General features: G+C 42.9%; 4 protein-coding genes across 6 annotated transcripts; 2 read left to right on the forward strand and 2 right to left on the reverse strand.

The window, feature by feature from the left end:
• Positions 1–4,537: 4,537 nt before the first annotated feature.
• On the forward strand, positions 4,538–6,860 carry LOC103982805 (probable trehalose-phosphate phosphatase G). The gene is made up of 10 exons (XM_009399840.3): positions 4,538–4,928; positions 5,040–5,180; positions 5,287–5,358; positions 5,437–5,565; positions 5,800–5,856; positions 5,949–6,050; positions 6,143–6,220; positions 6,285–6,425; positions 6,504–6,596; positions 6,660–6,860. The coding sequence occupies exons 1-10, from the start codon at positions 4,632–4,634 to the stop codon at positions 6,711–6,713; spliced, it is 1,164 nt and encodes a 387-aa protein (XP_009398115.2). The 5' UTR covers positions 4,538–4,631; the 3' UTR covers positions 6,714–6,860.
• Positions 6,861–8,768: 1,908 nt separating this feature from the next.
• On the forward strand, positions 8,769–10,403 carry LOC135635925 (plasmodesmata-located protein 8-like). Of its 3 annotated transcripts, XM_065147393.1 has the most exons (3): positions 8,769–9,812; positions 9,974–10,075; positions 10,166–10,403. In XM_065147393.1, exons 1-3 carry the CDS (start codon positions 9,092–9,094, stop codon positions 10,168–10,170), a joined length of 828 nt encoding a protein of 275 aa, XP_065003465.1. In that variant the 5' UTR covers positions 8,769–9,091; the 3' UTR covers positions 10,171–10,403. The 3 variants fall into 3 exon arrangements, 2 of the variants coding, with proteins under 2 accessions (XP_065003465.1, XP_065003464.1); XR_010495762.1 differs by having other exon boundaries at positions 8,769–10,075; XM_065147392.1 differs by having other exon boundaries at positions 9,974–10,403.
• LOC135635924 (asparaginyl endopeptidase Rep2-like) lies at positions 10,376–13,769 on the reverse strand. The gene is made up of 9 exons (XM_065147391.1): positions 13,052–13,769; positions 12,805–12,969; positions 12,468–12,624; positions 12,289–12,374; positions 12,020–12,219; positions 11,362–11,410; positions 11,061–11,270; positions 10,791–10,997; positions 10,376–10,683 (listed from the first exon to the last, which is right to left on the reverse strand). The coding sequence occupies exons 1-9, from the start codon at positions 13,667–13,669 to the stop codon at positions 10,501–10,503; spliced, it is 1,875 nt and encodes a 624-aa protein (XP_065003463.1). The 5' UTR covers positions 13,670–13,769; the 3' UTR covers positions 10,376–10,500.
• A 2,001-nt stretch (positions 13,770–15,770) lies between these two features.
• Positions 15,771–16,636, reverse strand: LOC103982802 (21 kDa protein-like). Its single transcript, XM_009399837.3, has one exon. It carries the CDS (start codon positions 16,623–16,625, stop codon positions 15,972–15,974), a length of 654 nt encoding a protein of 217 aa, XP_009398112.2. The 5' UTR covers positions 16,626–16,636; the 3' UTR covers positions 15,771–15,971.
• Between the last annotated feature and the right edge of the window lie 221 nt (positions 16,637–16,857).

Consider the following 16,857-nt stretch of genomic DNA (forward strand, 5'->3'; position numbering starts at 1 on the left):
TGTGATGTAAGTATCTGAAACAAGAGCACACACGTACGCACACGCACGCGCACAGAGAGAGAAAGAGAGAGAGAGAGAAATGAAAGAAAAATAAAAGTCGATCCAGAAGAATATCGTTGGCAAGAAAGATAAAAAATATTAAGATATTTGACTTAATATAATTATTTTTTTTACTTTTTATCTATAGAAAGAGGTTGTTATCAACTGGATGATTTTGACCGGGGAGTTGGCGTAACTTGATTACTTGTCTAGAGGTGTTGCTTATTCGCTCCAGATAAGTTCTATGTCGAACTGAGATGATCTGGGCTTTCTCATGGTTCTGGAGACGAGCCGAGATGTGCCTTGGCTTCGCCGAGATCCTTGCACAAACAATCAGCACCGGGGAGTTTTCGACTCGATCACTCCGATGGTAAAGTCAGTGTTTAAAGGGAGTGAGTATAGTAGGGTTCTTCCTCTTTGATCTCGCTCTAATAGTTGACTTGTATATTTGAATAGCTAATTGAGAGAGGTTGGTGGCTAGTGAGGACGGGCCCACATGTCCTTCGGGTGCTTATTTACGTAGGCGAACGGTTGGTATTCTCATGTGATGCGTTGTCAACGTATGACGATTGAAAAAACACTGTTTGTTAGGGCTAAAGCCTGTTCAGGATATGGTGCAACAGTCATCTTCGCCAAGTGACCGGGAATGAGCTTTTAGAGATTAATGCTCCCTATGGTTGGCCTGTGTGGATTTTCCCGAAACTAGGAAAAGCAATTGGGAAAAAAAGGAGGAAATGAGCTTCACCGTTAAGGGTTAATGCTCCATGCGACTAATTAGTGGGAACTTTCTCGAAACTAGAGTTGGCTAAGGGCAGAAGGTTGCCTCCTTGCCGCTCGCCACAAGTAAAGAGAGGCGTGTGGGTTTTTCTGCCCACGTCATCGGCCAGGTGACAACAGGTTGTTGGGTGAGCCAACGGATCAATGCCTCTATGTTATTATTTCCCTAATCAAAGGTTAATATTATAATTGAATAATAAGAAATGGATCGACAACAAGTTGGTGTGAGTATATATCTCTGCGAATGAGTTATCTCATTGTCTTTTCATTTCTCTCTTTTTCTTCTTCTATTATCGTAAATAAACATCAGCTACTCGTCCTATGATTCTGGTGGGCTCACCGGTGGCAGATTTTTAGGGTTGGGAAGGAGAAAGGGACCACCAAACAAAGTAAGGTGGGTGGAGATACTGAGCCCGGGCCCACTGGACGAACTCCAGCCCGTGAGCGCTTCCGCGGTTGGGTCCCACTCCCGGATGCAGCCCGTGACCCATCGCTCATGAGGACTGCGAAATAGAGTTCTCAGACACACATCGCGATCTCCAGGATCTATATCTGCTCTGGGAAAGCATATAGTTCTAATGTGGTTGCTCGTCCTGCATGTAAGTACGTAATAGTGATGGAGTCCGTGACCGGCGACGTGGCTGCTCTTGTTTCTTTGCAGGGGAAGGTCGCATGAGGAGAGAGGTAGAAAAAGAGAAGGCAGGGCTGTAGAATTAAGGGGACATGCAGCGGCAGAAGCTTTGTGCAGCATTGGTTTCGGAGTACTGGTCCTATGCCTATCAACTGGGTCATGTTGCTATAGAGAGAGAGAGAGAGAGAGAGAGAGAGAGTAGGAAATAGAACTATGTCTAGCTAAATCAACGCAGTCATGCTCTAGAAAGTATATATATGGTCATCCTCACGAAGTGGTGAATTTAGTAATCCATAAAAAAGAAATGATATTATATATATATATATATATATATATATATATATATTATTCATCACTATTATCCTGATATAGAAAATCACAAGTTATATGTATAAAGATCATGCACTCACTTGATTTATTAGGTTTTATAAATATATATAGTAAATACTGAATTCCAACACCTTGATACGAATGGTCATAAATCTCGATCTCATCTCTCTCTCTCCTTTAATCTTCACTAATGATTAATACACCTGTCCTCCAAGTAAGATAGCATCAAGTAAAAGACACTTGATATGAGGCATCTCGTCCTATCATCCATCATCATATTTGACGGCTATAGTCAAAAGGTGTCGGATATCATAAACTTAGATTCTATGTCGAGATATAGACATTTTAGCACAAAATAACAGCACTGATTTTGATTTGGGGATTCTAATTTTTGACTTGGATACGTATACGAGTTTGGATTAACCTATATTAGTTAGATATGGATGAGAATAAGTACAACATCCGAATTCCATACTAAAATAATCTATTATTTTGATCTTGTCACTACTTGGTCTCTAAGTAACTATTTTGATCGGATGGATCGAGTCGAGCTACCCCCAATCTTAATTTTCTTCATGTTCTCATGTGACATGTTAAGAAATCGAATAATATCGAGATCCCAATGATAAATTTTTCTTCGATTGTTTTGAGCTTCTCAAGATACACATTATCCATCATCGTGCTTCGAATCAGATCAAGTTTATCTTTTCGGTGTTTGTCAGATGATATATGAATGATAATCTAATTATTAATCCCTTAAATATATTTATTTATTTCCATCCAGATTATCCGGATAAACTCTAGTGCAATGGCTGAGAAGAAAAAATAAATAAATAAATATGTTTCAGATATTTAATAATTATATTTTTAATTCAAAATAATTATTAATAATTGTGACTACTTTGTGGATAATCATGTTTAGAAATGATAAATAAGTTTATAACCTCTCCGACTTTGATCCCACGTGGCTCCTTGATGGTTGATCCTTGCCTACCCTGTATGACACGCATTTCGAGGCAGTATGTCTCCATCACCCGGCTCGTCTCGCGGCGGGTTCACCCAGAAACTGACGACAGCGAGGGGCCGCCGCAAGTGGCAGTTGTCAAGGCACGTCGTCTTACGTGACAGGAGCTTGGGGGGACCCGGCGAAGAGCGCCACGTTTCAGACGGACGAGGTGAATGGAGGTGACCGTTACTGACCTGCGGAGTGTACAATACACCCCATGACCGGCGCAGATCGCGTTCCACGTGGAACGGTTAAGTCGAAGAGTAATGATTTGGGTCTTGGACGAAGACACTCAAGTACAGGAGAGACGGGACCTTCAAACAACCTATATAACGACGTGGGCTGGTAGTTTGGATTCTGGTTCAAGTCCAAACCCCCACCCACACCAAAACCCCTCTCCTCGTCCCCCCCACCAATCCCCCCCGCCCGCCGCCCAAACGACCCGCGCCGGCCGCGTCTTCCTTGCGATTCATTTTGATCTGTGGTTACTGCCCCGCCGCATTGCGAAGATCGGGTCGCCCTCGCAGCACTTCGTTGGGGCACAGGTACGCACTTCATTATTTCCCTTTGCTTCTCTCTCTGAATGCAAACTTTGGTCTGTGTTCTCTTCCTTTAGTTGAGCACTTTGGTCGGTGTTCTTTTCTTTTAGTTGAGTCGCTTCTATTCTTCCGATTCCTACTTGTTTTCTCTATGCTGCGGACTTGTTTGATCGAGATAAGGCGTTTTGTTCATCCTACCTGAAGTTTCCGGGCAATTACGTGACGATTTCTTATTGGATCGGCTCTTCGGCGGCCCACCATTTCCAGTTGTCATTACCGCGGAACCAACTAAAACTTAATTAAACAAGGGGAGCCCACCGTCTCTCCTTCGTAGGTTGGACCATTGATTACCGTCGATTGCCAATGAAAGAGCTATGTTTGCCTCGAGGCTGAGCATATAATCTTTTTTTTTGTTTGATTTTTCATGTTGTTTATATTATATACAAGTACTGATTCGGATTCTACTGCTGCTTGCGGAATTTTGCTATCCTGCATTCCGCATATCAATTTGTGGCACTATTATTTTTATGTCTTAGACAGCTCAAGCGTATTTTTCCATTCCGATTCATGATGTTCAATAGTTAATTGGTGCTTTTCAGCTTTTAGCAAAGTTAAAAAGTTTGGATCGATTTGTCCTATTTAATTATTCTGTCAGTCAAATCATGATCCAATTCCAAGAGAAACAAACAAAATGACTTGATCATTTATAACAAAACAAATGCAATGAACTACGAATTGATGCACGGCAGACTTACGTCGACGTGGTAGGGTGGCGAGAGGGGATGAAGCTAGCGTCGCAAGGCTCCTTGGCGTGCATCACGTCCTTGACACTGCAAGATACGAGATGGTTTAATTGTGTCCCTGATGTTTGGATCAGAATGCTTCTTCTTTGTTAAACTGTATATGTTGATGATCCAACAATTTATATCTTCGTCTGAACTTTTTCTTCTTTCCATCCAATTCAACTCATAGGTCAATCTCGTTGAAGTGATTTAACTGGCAATTATCTGAACCGTACTTCTAGTAAAATGAAAATGATTGAGCAGATGATTAATGCTTTTATCAATCTGGCAATGAGAAAGTATGTGTTAATTCGAACTTTCTTTCTCTAATTTATTGCATATCTTCACTTTTCAATTATATGGAAACTGCTTGGTCACCAGTTCTCGTGGGGGGGTGGGGGATCTACGTAGACTGCAAGCTCAATATTAGAGACAAGGAGAGGCCAAAGAGGTGATTCTCTTGATAAAAGAAGGGGGGGAAGCTATAGATATTTCCTACTGAAAACCAAGGTATTGATCTGGATCAAATGGATTTGAAGGTTACTCATAGTTCAACCATTCTTACGGATCGTACACATGCATGCAATTCAAGACTGTGTTTGCCGCCCATTGTGTCACCAATTTCTCCTACAGCATCAGCATATCCTTCTTCTACTTTGTACCCAACATTTCAGAGAAGAAAAGCCGGTATGCTCAATGAATCCCATGATGGTGCTTGCCTGGATGCGATGAAATCGTCATCTCCTCCTCACATTAAACTAAACAAGGACTTCATCTCTGACCTTGCAATTGGTAAAAATGATGCTGCATATGATGCCTGGATGGTAAGTAAAATTTTCTGCTGCTTTATAAGTTGATTTAGTTTAGAAGTCCTAAAGAGTCTCCAGTAGCCATCGCGAAAAGTTTTTGATTGCTGAGCTCCTCCATTTCTGCAGATGAAGTGTCCATCGGCTTTATCTTCTTTCAAACAAATTACTAATCATGCAAAATATAAGAAGATTGTGTTGTTTTTGGACTATGACGGAACTCTTTCACATATAGTGGATAACCCAGAACATGCTTTTATGTCCAATGCGGTAAATGTTTTATCTATAATATTAACATATAGGGGACTACAACTTTTACTTCTACTATAATAGTTTTCTTGTGATATATTTTTTATGATCATCTACACTGTTCCAGATGCGTACTGCTGTGAAGAATGTTGCTAAATACTTCTCGACTGCAATTGTTAGTGGAAGGTCTTGCCATAAGGTAGTGCTGTTCATGCTGCCTTATTTAAATATTTGAACCGAATCTTAACACTCTTTATGCTTTGACTCTCTTTCTCAGGTTTACAAGTTTGTTAAGCTAGGTGAACTATATTATGCTGGTAGTCATGGAATGGACATAATGGGCCCTGTGATAAAAAATGAATCCATCAGTGACATCCCAGGATGCACTATTTCTATTGAGGAACAGGTGAAAGGGATATATATGTCCATGTGTTGCTTTTATCGGCTATGAATTATAGATTATTGTCCTCATGTTTCCAACAATACTATCCTCTTACTACATCATGATCTACAACAGAATCAGAATGAATCATTGCTAGTGAACTTAATACAATTTTGGATCACATAATCGCGTTGCAAGTAAGCTTTCTTTTTTCGGCAATAGTACTAGAGGCTTACTGATCGTTTCATTCTTAATTAGGGAAACGAAGTAATACTCTTCCAGCCTGCTAAAGAGTTCTTACTGATGATCAATGAGGTACAGGTGCTCGACGGTCACCGCAATGAATTCCCTATCACGCTGTCTAAATAAATCTTATAGTTTCTGAATGCTTTTTGTATTAAAAACAGGTTCAAAGCTTCCTTAAAGTGGTCACTAAAGATATTGAAGGTGTCATTGTCGAGAGCAACAAATTCTGTGTTTCTGTACATTATCGCCTTGTAGACGAGAAGGTAAGTGCAGATTGAGGCATCACATCTCATGCTCGTTTGGATACATAAACTATAATCCAGAATTCCTTTTCTTTGTGACTTGTGTATGCCAGGATTGGCCCAAGGTTGTGCATTGTGTGCATCACGTCCTGAAGGACTACCCTCATTTGCAAGTCACCCATGGGCGCAGGGTATCAACAAAACTGCTGACTACTAGTTGAAAGGATTCTTCTTTTTTACTTTACATCAGTGCAGGTTTTAGAAGTTCGTCCCATCATTGATTGGAACAAAGGAAAGGCTGTTGAATTCCTGCTTGAATACCTTGGTCTGAGAACATCTGACGCTGTTCTTCCGATATACGTTGGTGATGATCGTACTGATGAGGATGCATTTAAGGTATCCCGTATCACATTTCCGTAATACATTTCTAATGCGTTTCCATTTATTCTCCACGATCTTTGTTGATCATGCTAGATCCTGAGGGAAGGTAAATGTGGATATGGAATTCTAGTGACATCTGTGCCGAAACAGACCAATGCCGTCTTCTCTCTGAGAGACCCTACTGAGGTAAGTTCAGTTGTTCAACTTGTCTTGCTATACATATTTGATGAATGTGCTCAGTGTTCTCAGGTGAAAAAGTTTCTCAAGTTACTGGTGAAGTGGAAGAAGTTGGAAACATCATGAATGCGAATTATACTGTACTGCCTACTTAGACAGGTAAGATCAGTTCAGGTAGCGGGCAGCGAGATTTTTGAGTTGGCTGTTGTTATTTGTTATTTTATTATGTTCTAGAGTTAATGGCTTCCTTTTTGTAGCTCCTTTGTTTGTGTGTGTGTGTCTGTAAGATTTCAATGTATGATTTGTCAAAAATTTGCTGTAAATGTTTTGTATAGATCCATTATAATTAACTTTGCAGTTTGTTCTTGTAAAAATGAAGCAAAATCTGTTTCTCCTTGCCACTTTGGAAGTTGTGTTGTCAATAGAATAAAGCTCATGGTGACTGTGCTAATTTATGCTCTATGCTTTACAATAGAATAAAGCTCTTGCACAGTAATGATGTGACTAAAATTCTGAGCTTTCCATAGCTGATCAGTAAAAGTGTATTGAGTAGGAGTTGCAATATTACCTGTTGGATGTACATAATCATATGACAAGTCAATTAGACTTGTACAAAGGTGTCTACTCATGCTGTAAGTGAATTCCTTACAAGCAATTATTAGATGCTTTCTAGTGTGCCACTCACTACAAAACCATAGCTTTTCTAAAGTAGGTTAGCAATAGAGAATTTGAATTAAAAATTATGAAATTTAAATACTTAAAAATATTCTTAATAGTATTATCATTATAACTGTTCTAAGGGGATTTATGCAAAAGTATACAAGCTTAAAGTTAACTTTGGCAGGGGTTTGATGCCAAACAGCTTGGATTAAAGAAAATAAAGATCAAGGATGATGACAATGATCATGCGAGCATTAGTTTTATCCTTTAGTTGTGATGATCTTTTTATCAGTCAAGCAAGAAAGGTCAATTAACTTTCATTTGTGTATATATGCCATATTATGTATCCCTCAAGAAAAGATTCACAAGTTTAAGGTGATGATCCGTATCAGTCCTCTTTTCCTTTTTAAGAGTCACAGATTTACTGGTCCACATGACCAAGACATGTGTATCAGATTCTCCTAAACTTCAGATACCCACAAGAAGAAGAAAGTCTTCATTTCCACCGGACTGATAGAGAAGCCTAAGAAGAGCAGAAGAGACAGCTCAATCCATACCAGGATTCGTGTCTTTTGACTAGCTCAAAAGAAGGGAGAACCAACCATAAACATTATGGTCCACTTCTCTTTTTTCAAGAACCAAGACACGAAACATCTCCGCAGTAGCAGAAGCAGTGTTTGATCAATTGTTCGAATGGCAGGGACAGAGTTCTCTTGTGGCTGCAGCAGGTCTCCTTAAGCAAATACTCAACTGTGGTACTCGTTGTTCTACCGTGCCAGTTTAATGGAACACAATCTTACCAATGACAACCTTGGTTGATGAGAAAAATTCCCACCAAATCCACGGCTCCTACAATGATTGAGGTGCTACATCGTTCTAGTATGCCATGATGACAACTTTATCTTTCTATCCACGCATTATGGGGTAATTGATGGCTCTTAGCACTGTGCTCATGACTGGTGAGTCACCATCTCAATTATCATGTCCCTCTTTTTAACTTCCGTTTTCTATCTGTGTATATGGCCACCAACTATTCTTAATCACTCTAATCTCTCTCACTCTCTCTATCTATTATCTATCTATCTATCTCGGAATTCCTATCAGCTGAGAGGGATCCGTCAGCAGCGGCAGCAGCTGCTGAGCTGGTGAGAGAGCAGCCACTGATCCCCATCGTGTATACAGGACTCACCAGATGGGAACGGACCAGAATTAGTGAGTGCCCGAAAAGGTAAACTCCGCATAGATCTCCGACAAGGATTGTCCGTTTCAGGGCTAACAATTGTCTCTTCAGAGCCTTAATCCTTTTTCCCAGCAAATAACTAGTAAAGAAAGAAAAGTTTTGACCAAGTGGTGAAGTCACAATTGTCGGCGTAAAGATCCACTCTTTTTTATCTTGGATTCCTGTTCTTCTTCACCTGCGATGCATTTACCCTGCAATACAAGATTACATCATTCTGCTATTTATCTTTCTTTCGAGTAGGGGTTTGGACTGTCGACCAGCACCTGCACTGAGAGGACCTGGTCAAGAGGTTCCATGGCGTACTCAGGAAATGAGCTCCCTTTACTTTGCTAAAGATGTTGAGCACTTGTGTGGTCATGTCCTTCGCCAGGAGATCACAACCCTTGAGGGAGACATTGACACTCCAAAAGTTCTCAGTGCAATAATTACTCCTAAAACAAGGCGCAAGCATCTCTCTCTCTCTCTCTCTCTCTCTCTCGAACAATGGCCCACAGACTATAAGAAAAAAGCACTAAAGAAAAATTCCATTCCCACCATATGAAACGCCGGCGAAACATTGTCACAATAATTTCTCGCCTCTTGCTATACGAGCTGGGAGAACAGGATGTTCCTTAACAAGCTCCACATTAGCTGCCTCTTCTTCTTCTTGACCCTCCTCTTCCCTCACAGCACCAAGCAATCAGCCAAAGCTGCCTCCTTTATCTACTCAGGCTGCTCTCCATCCAAATATGACCCCAACGGCCCCTTCCAGAACAACCTCACGCCGCTCCTCACCTCGATCGTGTCTGGCGCCGCGCAGGCCTCCTACAACAGCTACAAGTCAGGCGACGACTCCAGCGGCGCGGCCGCCTACGGCCTCTACCAGTGCCGTAACGACCTGAGCTCCGATGACTGCTCCAACTGCGTGCAGAGCGCGGTCAGCCAGCTCAACCTGGTCTGCGCCGACTCCCTCGCGGCCTCGCTGCAGCTGGAAGGCTGCTTCGTGCGGTACAGCAACGAGGACTTCCTGGGGAAGTCGGACACCACCATGACATACCGCAAGTGCAGCACGAGCAGGAGCGACGACGCGGAGTTCTTCCGGCGGCGGGATGACGTGCTGGCCGACCTCCAGAACGGGGTGAGCTACCGGACGAGCAGCTCCGGCACGGTGCAGGGTTACGCGCAGTGCCTGGGCGATCTGGGCGCCGCCGACTGCTCTGCGTGCCTGGCGCAGGCGGTGGGGCAGCTGAAGAATGCGTGCGGGTCGGCGCTCGCGGCCGACGTCTACTTGGCTCAGTGCTACGCTAGATACTGGGCTTCCGGTCACTACTTCCGGTCCTCCGCAGGTCTGCAGTCAAACTTCCACTACTTTACGTACCTCTCTACTCTGTTCTCATTCAGAAAAAGGACTCGAAGTGCACCAATAACACAGAGCCTCATTGTTTCAAATGCCAGTAGAATCTTTAGTGCTTGCTTATATAAATTGCCACTGCTTGTGAGTGGATAGATTACTCGGATGATGACATCGGAAGGACTGTGGCTATCATTGTCGGCATCTTGGCAGGATTGGCTCTCATCGTAGTTTTCATTTCTTTTCTCAGGAAAACATGCAAGTTCTCCTTATCCCCACTCCCCCTCTCCCTGCTCTCACTCCCTATTAGGTTCTCCTCCCTAATAAATTACTTCTTCCTACACGCAGGCTAGCCACCATCTGACCTTTCTCGGCGGGACACAAGTGGGGGTGTGTTCTACAGACAGCCACCCGAAAGAGACGGAGAGAACGCGCTCCCAACTGATGTAAGCAAAAGACTTGATCTTTCCAGCAAATCAACAAAAGAGGAGTCGTTCATTTGTATTCTGCTGTTAACTGAGAACATGGAATTGATCTTCAACCAGACCGCATCAACGCTACATATAATTTCTCCATTTCCAGGAAATTTATAGGACATGATGTGCATCTTTATTGTTCATATTACATAGGCAAGTTTCTCGGGTGCCTTCAGCTAACTTAGAGCTCGAACTACAACTCGTCATTCAGGCGCTGTAACCACGCATCGATGAGCTCCACATTGCCGAATTATAGTTCCCACAGGCGCTGGCACTGGCTTCCTTGATCGCGTCCCTGGAGATACCTCTGTTGCATATGTTTGCGAACGCCCGCATGTGTTTCATGCCATACTGTGTGAGCGATCCACAGTGAGACTCGAATGATCGAACCTGCAAACGTACTACTGTCATTTAGATGATGAAATCCATAGTCTTTTCATTTGGTTGATGGCTCAGATCCTAGCAACTTCTCAAAAGAAGAAGAGAGTGAGACTTACCATTGACTTCAAACAATCCCAATCGTCAACCAAAGCTTGGCCAGATGGTCTCACAGCCCTGAGGATGGCAGGGCCACTGTTTGACCCAAAAATTAACTTCCCGATCAAGTCGATACTACGGTCAAGGTGCGTTCTGTGCATCATCGTTTCTGTAATCTCCATGACGGTTCTCCTCTTGTCTTCTGAGCTTTCAGCCAACCGTTCATACTGGAAACAAGTAACAACGATAAGACAATCCCAATTCATCAAATTGGAGGTTTAGATTCTTACTCTCTTCCACAAGAAGAGAAGATCAGCATCCCTCTGATTGATGGTTCCCATCTGCATCCTTTGTGAAAGTCCATTCTCGGTTATATTAGCGTTAGCGGGATCGAAGCCTTGGTAAAGATAGAGCTTCTCAGGTTTGATGTTCTTGTCTCCATACTCCATCACATGGGAGCCTACACTGTATGTGTTGTAATTTGATGTTCTCACCTTCACCTGTAGAAGAACACTGACGAGTGTCAATGGTTGGTAACAGAGAGCCTACCATTGGGGCATTGTGTTCCTATTAGCTCTGCGACGAACTTACCGCTTCATATTGCTTGCTTACAGTCTCCTCCTTCAGATTGTGAGTTTCACTGCAAGACGCAAAAGCGGATGTTGAGTTAGAATCTTTCACTCTATCGAGTGGAAAGGATTCGAGAAGAGAAAGAAGCAAAGGATAATTTAGTTATCTTATTCGTTGACAAATTTCAGAGAAACAGAGAGACAGAGCTGATTCCTGTTTCAAAATTCTCTACAAAATTGAGGTGGAGAAATTTGTAACAGAGAAAAGTTTTGAAGTGATCATCTCTTCCCTCTCCTCCTCATCCAAGGAGGGAGATGGCAAATGTTCCTCTCTTCTTCTTCTTCTTCTTTTCTCTACTACATGAGCACCTACATAGACAAGTGATCATCTTCTTTGACCTTGAATCAGTGATAACTCATTGTTCCAATCAGAGGTCTCAAGATGGTCTGGTAGTATATAAGAAACGAAAGTGAAGGATGCATAAGCATGGCCATGTTTTGGAGATCATTAGCAGTGCCAATACATTTCAAACAAATATCACAAAGCACTAGCTGTCTTCCATGAATACACAGAAAGTAAACTAGTCTTCCATGGATTTGCTAGCTATTTGTGGATTTATGGACAGCCTCAAGAAACATATACAGAAAAGTAAACTAGTCTTCCATGAATAAAACATTACCTGTCTTCCATCCATGCCACACTATATAAGTCTCCAAGGCAGGTAATATACTCAGGAGGTGGAGGAGGATCCATTCCCGGGCAGTACGTACCCCAACTGCTCTCCTCTGCATTTGATGCTGTTGTTACATAGATATTTAGATCCTTTGGCATTAGACCTTCAAAGATACTGCCACTCTCACATGCTTCCACATAGATAACCTGTTCACCAAATCATTCACATATTGCTATTTGTAAAGAGCTATGCAACTAATGTTTTACTCTGCTTACCATCTCCTTGTAGCTATTCATTGCATGTTTCTTCTTCAACACCTCGATAAAATCAACAGCGTAAAGATACGGCATGTTTGGCATGCCTAACCAAGAATTAACTATGTCAATGCACCAAGTCGATAATAAACCTGTACTGCCATTGTTACATGGAGGAAAGAAGAAAGAGGTCGATTTACCGAGAACACCAGGGCCTCCATGGTCTGAAAAGTATATGAATATTCGATCATTGGGTTTGCTATCGATAACCTTTCCACTTCCACCTGTGACTGCACTCTTAATCCCCAAGAGCACTGCATACAGGTTCTTAGAAGTCACTTGTTTCCCTGTGTAATCCTGTAAGCGCTGGATATTAGTATTTGCTGGAATTGGATCTCCAACACCAAGGCTTATCGTCTTTCTTGGAGCTCAAATGAAGACATCTCGGTTGAAGGTGTTCGTATTCATCACGATTTCATCTCAGAGCAAGATTGACATGTACTACGCCATGGGAGAAGGGGGGGGGGGGGGGGGTACCTTGGGGACGCCGGCGTAGACGTCATGGCCCTGGGGATGGTTGATGATGACCCCAGGCCTGGGATTGAGCGGGCTGTTGGCGATGTCGTCGTACATCATCACCACTATGTTCTCCTCCTTCAGCCCTCCTCTCCTCAGCAGCTGGTAAGCGTGGCACACATCTGCCTGTTGCCATATTACACACACATGAATAACCTCAGGGTATGGTACAGACACTCCACATGACGAAGACACCGAGCTCGAGTACCTGATGGCGGTAGTTGCCGTAACCAGAGGAACCGGCGACGAGCAGCGCCCACCTCGTCCCGCTCGTTTCCTCGTCCTCTTGTTCCTTCTCGTCTACGCCACCGCCGAGGCCATCGAGCCCGGCCCGCTCCTTCGGCAACCTAATCGTGGGGTCCCATTGGCCCACAGCACGGCCGGCGGTGACCGTCCTGGGCCCGGGTGTGGCAAACAACGAGGCCCAAAGCAGCGTCGACGAGAAGAGCAGCCGCCCGATCAGCGAGAAGCTCCGCACCATGTATGCCATATCACGAGAGGAAAAAGATACAACAGTGCGAGAGAGCAGCGGGGGACGGGGAACTAATAGGTGGGTTGGGCGGAGCGGCGCCTTCCGCCCGCCGCCGCCGCCTGCGCCCGTGTCCCAGACACAGGCGCCATGCAGCAAGACACGTGGGGACAGCGGCGGGTCGCGTGGGACCCGCGCCGCGTTGCTCGGCTTATCTACCACTTCAAAAGGTGCCTTGACAGCCGAGGATGGGGAGAATCCCGAGAGCTTCTCAAAAATAAATGACCAATTACGAAAAATATTTCCACCTTTTTCTTTGATTAAACCAGCAGAAATCAAACGCTGAGGATAATGCATCGGATACGTCCTCTTGAATGGGGATGGGGATGGGGTTTCTTCCCCTTTCCCTTCCCCATCATCGACTCCGGGGCGGTGGATTACTCGGCGTCGGACGCGTGCAGGCGAAACCGGAGCAGGGGGAAGTGAAGCCGCCGCGAATGACGGAGCCACGTGTACGATAATCCGTTCTCCGGAAACACCAACACCACCGACTAAAATGAGGCCCAACCCAAGCCCAGATTGGGGATTGCCATTGAATGAGAGATCACAACCTTCTTCGTCGCATGCCATATTAAATTATTTTTTCTATTATAATTTTTTTATTTTAAAAATAATAAAAGATAAGATTTTTATAACTATACGAAGAAATCTCTTTTAACTAACTCTATCTTGATAGTAAAAAACTTTATCTCTAACATATATAAATAGAGATCATGTTAATGAAACTCAACAAGTCTTTTATGATCACGTCTTAATTGTATTACAGTCATCGCAAGATTATCTCTTGCTTTCTCATTGGTGTCTAAAATGTATATCGCGGAGATAACCCAATTGGTTCAGATCTGATTCTATCGTAAGAGAGGTTTTGAGATAATAAGTTGATAGTTTTAGGCTAATTACATATTACCTGAGTAATAAGTTACTTTTAATATTTAAATCCTTACATTTTCAAAAGATACATTGATCTTTATATTTAAGAAAATAAAATATTTAACTTAATTTATTCTCACATAGCTAACTCTCATGATGAAAATACTATTGAGCACGTATTGTATTTCAAAAATTATATCGAGATATTTATATTTATAAACAAATAAAATTTTTATTTTTATTTTTTCTCATATCATCAACTACTCTCTTAATAAAAATATTATGGAGTACGTATTGACTTTGACTCATTTCAATTTGTCACTGAGCATATGCGATAATTAATCTAAAAATTTTATAAATTTAGGTTAAGAATATGCTCGACAAAGACTCATTGATGCTGAAGCAAAAAAACATACAAAATAATAATACTAATTATAGATGGATCTCATAACTATCTCCATTTAGCGAGAAAGTTATTTCATGAAAAGATTTGACGTTACGGTTGGTATCATTATTGCAATAATATGACTCATTTGATCGATGTATCAAATTAATAGGGCAACTAAGTGGGTGTCGAACTAACGATGTGACATTCAAACATCTCTCGTATCATTTTGTCTTCTTAAAAGAAAGAAATAGCAGAAAGATTTAGTCATGACGTTATTTGTCCTCCTATGAGAAGTGAAGAAGACATTACGCTATCTTAATGTTTCTTTACGGAAATAAAAACTTAGCAACGCAACGTTTTAGCTTGGCGACGATAAAACACAATATCATTATGGCGACGGAATCTTGTGACTATTTTATAGGAACACGTCGAAATGGGACATGGAACAACACATGTAACCATATGGCTTGAATGTGACTCACCAACTATAGTGAACATCTTAACTTACAAGCAACAATATCAACTTCATCATAAATGGCATCATTCTTTTTGGCCCGAGTAATAGCTTTATTCAAAGCAAATCACATGCGGTGTGAGGGCCATGTTTGCTTAGATCTATACCTTATCTTCATGAGGACGCAACTCCATCGAGACCTCATCCACTCCGATCTTTTGTTTCTTCACTTGATTCAATACAACTTTCGTTTTTCTTTGAGGAAGGCAAAAAAAACACATAATGTTGCATGAAAACTTCTATTTTCAAGTGTATGATCGACTCCGAAAACTTTTACTCTCCGTTTGGGTCCAATAACTTTCATTAACTTGCGGTGTTTCAATCGTTCGAGTTTGTTTTTCTTTTACAAAAGATAATTAACGAATGTAAAATCTAAATATAGATTTTTATGATAGTCTCTAATAAGTTAATATCTTTTATTATTGGGTCACCAAATAATATATTTTTTGGGTCATGTCTAAAGCTGCTGATGAATTCCAGCTATCTCGTATCTGTGCTTTTATATTATTATCATTATAAATATTTCTATTATATTGGTCTTTGTACGTCGACTTCGAATTTTGGACTCCAATTACTTTACGTCAATTCCCGTCAACGCTTCAGCGTCACAGATAGTGAACGACTGCTGTCATAAGAAAGATTTATTGGCTATCAACCTTTACTGAGACTTGATGATGCAAAGTTGTCATGCAGATGACTGCAATTGCTTTCACTCCATGCTACGTATATGCACACCAGAAGACCATATAACTTAGAGATATGACGCACATCGCCATCCACACTTGGCTAGCCATTACTCTTAAGCTGGAACGTAGAGAAGAGGAAATCTAAACGCCGGAGAGGCCGTTGATCAATGACAAGGCGTTGCTCGTCAGCTGCACGGCCTTCACGATCTCGCCTCTGATGGTGCCTCGCACACCAACCTTCATGCTGGCGGTGGTGGGAAGGCCTTCCATGCAAGTGTTCTCATCGGTCAACGCGGAGCTCACCCACGTCTGCATGTCGTTGACGCGGAGCCGCAGGTCCTTGCCCTTGAGATGCCCCATCTCCTTGAGCGAGTCCCGGAGCTCCTCCACCGAGTTGCCCATGTTCTCCAAGCAGTCGTTCATGGCCTCCGCCTCCCTGGCGCCCACCGCGGCCCCGCTGCCTTTGAGCAGCTTGGTGATGGTGGCGGCGGTGGTGCGCGCGCCGGTCAGGCTCACCGAGAGCGCCGCCTGAGCCAGATGAACCGGGCTCCTCTGGATCGTGCTCGCGTACGCTGACAGAGAGCTGAAGCAGAGGCTCGGGTACTGCGTCGCGCCGCAGGAAGAGCGGATGAAGTTCAGGTTCTTCCCGCCGTAGGGTTCAGGTCTCGCCGCAGAACAAGTGCCGGCACTGACAGCCAATGCTACAAGGAAGATGAGAGCAACGAGAGAGCCGCTTCGGAATGCCATGGCTTCGTTGCAGATGGATCTTCTCGCACAGGAAACACAAGCGTTCATAGTGAGCCAAGTCGCCACCCACCACATAAATAGGCCTCGCACACCTCTATACAACAAAAATCTCTCATTGGATGACGCTCGGAATCTGTTGCCGACACCATTCATTGGGTCCGCAATCAACGAACGGCTGTTCTTGGATCATGACCAAATCTAGATTGTGGGGGGAGCAGAGCTGATGTCTGTGGCCTTCTCAGCCCGTTCAATAATGGTCCGGAAACCATGTTGTGTGTCT

The sequence above is a fragment of the Musa acuminata genome, chromosome BXJ3-4, assembly GCF_036884655.1.
Source record: "Musa acuminata AAA Group cultivar baxijiao chromosome BXJ3-4, Cavendish_Baxijiao_AAA, whole genome shotgun sequence".
Taxonomy (NCBI): domain Eukaryota; kingdom Viridiplantae; phylum Streptophyta; class Magnoliopsida; order Zingiberales; family Musaceae; genus Musa; species Musa acuminata.